Here is a 6,524-nt window from a genome sequence, read left to right on the forward strand (position 1 = left end):
ACGAGGTGCACAGTGATAATAATGTAACAATAAATTATCGATATTATTATACCGTCGTTGCGAGAGTTGGGTCAGGTTGGGTCGGGTTTTTGGGCGTGGTTTCGCAGGTCGACGAGGATGCGGTGTTGCGGGTTTGTGAGAGAGTTATAGTTACTTATATAAAAGCGAAATTCAAAATGTTGAAGAAATCGACGGGAAAAGACGTTTTATTCAGTGTGCACTTGGGCCATTTTGACAGATTGACCTCGCCTAGCCGGCGGCGTGCAATAAGGTTTTCTAAGGGGCAGCGCAATAACGGCCATGAGGGGATTTAGTGGAACAAGGATGAAATGATTTCTCGACGTCTAAAAGTTCGAATATTCTCATTATATTTTACATACCACTCAAGCACTTAATAATATAGGTAGTATATCATGGAGATAAAGTATTTTGTATTTAATAATCAATTTGTCAAGTGAAATATGTACAATACCTTTTGACAAAAAGATTAGTGGGTATTTAAATATAAAATATAAAGAAAATCAGGATACCAACAACAATACCTACGTAAAACTCTATACATAATATTAATACTACGTCGATTTATTTATTTTTATAATTTATATTTTAGCATAAATTATTATAATTAACATTTTTTTTTCTATTTTAATCGCTTATGATGGTGGACCATAGGACATAGGAGCATAGAACACATGCAGTGTCGGCCTGGCCAAGGCAGCTAGGCAGCAATCTGCTTGGGCCCCCGTCTTTTTTTTTATATATATATTTATAAATGCGGTAGTGACTTGAGGCGCGAGCTAAGTAATATAATAATAGTAAATAAGTAAAAGTGGTCATTGTGTAAATCGTATAAAGTATTATAATATTATATATCCATATTTATTTAAAATTACAAATATAGAATCTCTTATATATAATGTATTACATTTTTCATAATTATGATTTATTTAATTTAATTATTATAAATAAATGTTGTAGTATGGGGGCCCCTAGCCGGCTTGGGCCCTTCCAATTAAAATCCTGCCTGGGCCCTTTAGAACCAGGCCGACACTGGACACATGCCTCGAATTAGCTAAAGGCTTCTCTCGAATCGTCTTATAATATGGGTACCTAATATTATCATAAGATGGTGAGAGAAGTTTCAATCACTCAGCGTCTGCTGAAGTAGAGTTCCATCGAATATATTTGTATCCGTTTATATTTTTAAAATGTAGCTATACTATTATAATAGTGTAATATAGTAAAACGTAAAGTGATCGTATTTCGCATAGATTTTTCGCATAGATTGTAGGGGAGCATCAGCTTGGATCTGGAGTCTTTTGCCAGGAGGCATTCGGTTAATATGTGTCCAACGGTAGTTGTGGTGTTACGCATTTACGTTGTTATTTTTGGTTCATTAGATGCTCATGAGTGTATAAGGTGTGACCAATTCTTAATATGTCGATTATGATTTGATGGTGTTTACATAGTGTTATGTTTCTTCAAATATATATTTAAAACAATTAAGATATACATTAGTTTTATGTCTTGCGGGTAAAAAGGGTATTGCATCTATCAGCTGTGTACTTTGTGAATTACTATTTTAGCTGTCTCAATTATCCTTATAATAATTATATCATACGTACTTATTGTGTATTTGTTGGCATTGGAGGTTGTCATAGGCAGATGACGAGCTGAGAACGGATGGCCTATACGCTCTACAGCATAATATTGTGCGCACTGCACTTATCATAATATGATTCGAAAAAATACTAAATTCGAAACCTGAAACGATCGAAATTATTATAACTCATTAGTCCATTAAATGAATAAATTGTGTTCTCCCGTTCAAAATTTCAAATACATTCGACGATTTTATATGGTCGTTGCATCTCACATCATCCTACCGGTCACGTCTAAACTCGTGTACATGCACAATATCATATATTTTCACACAAATAACATAGCATAGCCTCTGTGTTGTACAGTTACCGTGGCGTGTGGTGGATGTAGACTCGGAAGTGGATCCAGTGACGCGAGGCGAGAGAGATTCGGCAGTAACATATGTTATGATATACCTGTCTATGTCTTTAAAATAATATTATCATATTATCTTCCACGAAATTTTCACTTCCTCATCTCGTCCACCTCTTCGGCTCCTCCCCTCCCCTTACACTAACTCATCATACCTATACATTATATTAGTATTGTCGTTTGATATACCGCGAACTGTGGAACCGTGTAACCTATAACCCATATAGGTGTAATACTTTATAACCACCAAAAAAGTCTATGGCAGAAACTAAAATAATATTATGTTTAATGTTTATTACTACCTATATTATTATCATGTTACGTCGACAAAACTCCTGAGTCTGAGTATTTCTAAGATTTCGCTTTGATTTCACACGTATCTAAATATAAAATAATATGGAGACTCCCATATTTTTTGAATGCTAATTGTTTTTTATTTTAAAAAAATGGATTGCTCAAATAACTGTACCTGTTGTTAATATGATCTATTTTAAATATAAAAATTGTGTGAAATAATAATATTACTCAACATTAATATTTGATTATGTGGGTGTTATTACAATATGTACAATATATATAGTATATATATTATACACTATACAGCATACACTGTACACTGAACTGTTAACAACTGTATATGGAAATCATGAACCAAAATGTTGATGAAAAATATCACATTTAAGATTTTAAAAGACCATCGTATTATAATAGTCATTTACATAATATCGTATTTTCTAGATTTATCTTCAATCAAAAAGTACTAGTTTTATGTGAAATTTTTGATATTATTTAAATTTTAAACATTATAATATGTACCCACTATATAATGCCTTTATATTATAATACCTTCGAGAGTTGTATGCAAATCTGACCACTGAAATTAATTCATCTCTCATAAATGATATGTTAGGTACCTAATTAGCATACGTCATATTCTCAGGGGCGTATTTAGCATTTGCATTTTCTCGAGGGAATGAAAAATTAATTTCTTGATTGTTTACTTTACTCATAATAACAATAACAAACTCATAAACGTAAAAAATATATTTTTCTAAATTTATAATAATATAAAATAATATATTACCTATATTATTTTTCAAGGCAAAGTTATCAATAAACTTTTTTAATTTTCTTTGTGACGTAAAAACAAGACCAACCCTTAAGCTACGGATTTAACATGGTGTAAATTATAATTATCATTTGTTTATTTAATCCATTTTATTGTTTGCCTACTTTAATGATTATGTTATATTGACCATATTTATGTATCACTATAAATTGCATTGTTCTATAATTGGGCTTCCAAGTCCGTTAATAAATTAATATTTATATAATATTTTTGCTGACTCTGAAAGTCTGAAAGAAAAACTACCTTTATAATATTCTTAACCCTTAAACATTACTGCTCATTTTTGGTTTATATCTTTCACATAAATCTTTATTTTTGAGAAGTAAATTAGTATTTGAAATTTCTTATACTACTTCTTATATTCATGAATTTTTAACTTGTTGCTTGTGATTTTTTTTAAAGGGAATCGTGAAATCTATTTTCATTTAAGTTACTTGTTTCAGATTTGTATTTGATTTTTAACATGCTAGCCTAATTGAAAATAGCAAAGTCGATCTATAAGAAAACTTAAAGAAATCTTAAAGAAAACTCTAAATTATTTTCAAGAAACTTGAAAACAGGATTGAACATTTGTATGCCAAGAAAAATAATTTTTCACAGTTCACAATAAGTTATTGGCTTGGTTTTATTTTATACGAAAAAAATAATAACCACGAGATAGGTAGGTATACTGAAACAATTTAGTCAGAATTTTGGACATTCTGTTGAGGTTTCGGTTTCAGGATTCCTAAAATATGTTTGGTCCATTTTGGCAAGGTTCTAGCAGAGCAACTATCTATAATTTGTAATTCTAGACACATAAAAAAAGATACACAGTCGTGAATCTGTGACTCTCGACAGTACAATATTATAATGTACTATCATAACTTTACTTTCCCTCTCACCACAAGAAAAAAATTAGTGACCACGCACTGCAGCAGACAAATAGTATTATATAAAGCGAAACTTCTAAATACATGAGACTCTCGGTGGCTGAAATTTGTCCTACTATTCAGAGGTGTCCGTAAGGGGATATTTTACTGTATTAAGAAAACGTAGTACATGTATGTATTGTCTCTGTCTTATTTACACATATTATACTATAGGTAATTGACTTTCAGTAGTTCCCATGTTGTGTTTTAGATTAAATATTAAATAATTATCTAAACTGTTGTCAAACTTAATGGTAAGAACGCATTATCTGCTAGATATCTTGTTGGATTTTTAAGATATGTTAATTTATTAGCGAGTTATGAGAGTACGAAGTTTGTAAATTAATATTAGTACCTACTTATATTTGCTCGTAACACTATTAAAGTGTGAGTAGGTCAGTAATTATTCACTTTAATATTAAAGCACACAACTTGAAACTGATGAACATAATATACGTAAATATTACGTATTATAATATTATATGGCAGATGCAAACGGTTAAAGCAAAACAGTTATAGATTATTTTTTTTTCATGTGTTACACAGACTCGGTCGATGAATCGATTCCCAGCGGCGCACCACCGGGACCTGCACTACGACTACCATTCGTCGCATCCCAACCTGCACGACATGTCAGGCATCAACATGGGCCGGTTGTACAACAGTCACGAGTATCTGCCGAACGATTATCGCCGATACAACCACTACTACCACCACCGGGAAACGCCGCCGTGCTCGTCGCCCGAATGATTTTATTTCGCGTCATCGTCGTCATCATCGTCGTTGTCGTCGTCGTCGTCGTCGTTGTCTTTCCCGCGTGTTCGTACCGTTCCCGTTTCGCGGCCGCCGTGCCGTCGTCACCTGAATAAATCGTAAAAATAAAATCCATAAAAAATAAATAAATCTTCCGAAATCATTCTTCCGCGCGCGAGCGTGTCTAGGACTCGGGAGGCGGCAGTGGCGGGCGGCGGTAGGGTCGGAGGTGGCGCGTGTGGGTGGGCTGGCGGGTCGGTCATATATAGCGGGCCCCCCGACTACGAGAGGATTTCGCCCACCCTCGACTCACCGACCGCCACCGGGACTTCGGCGGCGGCGGATATCGAACGAACGACCGCGACAGACCGACCGACCGACCGACCGGCGGCGAACCGAAAATCCGCTCGCAGAACGAAGTGGGCACAACTGCACTCAGATATTATTATACGTACGCTGTCATAATTATTATACCATATCGTCTTTACGTGGTACAACAATAATTGTTTCCGCGTATTTATAATAATATACCGACTACGACCAATTTACAAATAGGTTGGTGTCTACCTGTACATCAATCTTCTCGAGTTCCATATCGTTCCAAGCGTTTGTTTTTCGAATTTATCTCACACGCCGCGCCACCGCCACCCCGGACCTCCCCTTTCAACACCACCCTCCGTATCCACACTCAGCCACTTTGGCCTACTTTTCGACCACCGTCGCCGTCGTCCCCGGAAATACCGCTCACCGGGCGCTCAGCCTGTTTTCGAATATACGTTTTTGTGCTAGCACGTTCTCATCATTATTTTTTACTTTATTATATACATTATATTATATTATAAAAAAAACCATTACCATTATTATTATATTATTATTATTATTATTATTATTATTATTATTGTATGTCTATTATATTGTGTCCGTGATTTACGTTTTTTGTGAAACATCAAAGTAAAACATCTATATCTATATACACTTGAATCCAATCTATACGCGTATTTTGTTTTTGATTTTCGACAGAGATCGATATGTTAGTGTAAGTTCAACAGTACCTACAATACTTATGTGAATACCTCCTATATATATCTACGGCGATTGCCGACCCTCAAGACGAAACACTCACCTTTGTACTACATATAGGTATACGCTGGTAACGGTATCAGTCGAAAGTTTCCGAAGCTTTTGCGGAGCTTTTGACGCAGCGGGCGCTGAGAAAAAAAGATATTATGTATAAGTAGAGACCTATTGGTAGAATACCCTGTTTTACCTATTATATATATATAACGTATACAATATGGTATACCGGCCCCCGCGGTTGTTGGCCTGAAACTTTCGAAAAGTTCTAAGCCCAAAATTCGTGGAGAAGAGACGACGAAGAAAACCGATACCGACGAGTACACGTATTATTTTTATAATCGTACCACAGGGTTATTCAAAATAAATTATGATGCTTTCCACCACCTGGATTCCTATAGGTCACCTGATCTTACGCCATGTGTAAACTACTGCTTCTTTTGATGATATAATGTTAAAGATAATGTGTAGTACCAACAAATTTTATCGTCGACCACAGAAGAGCTGAGCAATTAGCAGATTCGACTTTATAATGGCATGTTATAATTATTGTTATATTAATTAAATGATTATTTGAGTTCCGACTAGATGCGGTGTAAATGTGATCAGGGGAAACCACATAGAACATTTATACATCGAGTTGA

At 34.7% G+C, this 6,524-nt stretch overlaps 1 protein-coding gene across 2 annotated transcripts in view; it reads left to right on the top strand.

Moving 5' to 3' along the window:
• LOC111031811 overlaps positions 1–5,786 on the top strand; it is a 111,967-nt gene extending 106,181 nt beyond the window's left edge. For both annotated transcript variants that reach the window (XM_022311913.1, XM_022311914.1), the window contains one exon: positions 4,600–5,786. In XM_022311913.1, the coding sequence (XP_022167605.1) occupies positions 4,600–4,803 (204 nt within the window). In that variant the 3' untranslated portion in view covers positions 4,804–5,786. The remainder of the gene's footprint in view (positions 1–4,599) is intronic.
• Positions 5,787–6,524: the final 738 nt, after the last annotated feature.

Source organism: Myzus persicae, unplaced genomic scaffold (assembly GCF_001856785.1).
Source record: "Myzus persicae strain clone G006 unplaced genomic scaffold, MPER_G0061.0, whole genome shotgun sequence".
Lineage (NCBI taxonomy): Eukaryota > Metazoa > Arthropoda > Insecta > Hemiptera > Aphididae > Myzus > Myzus persicae.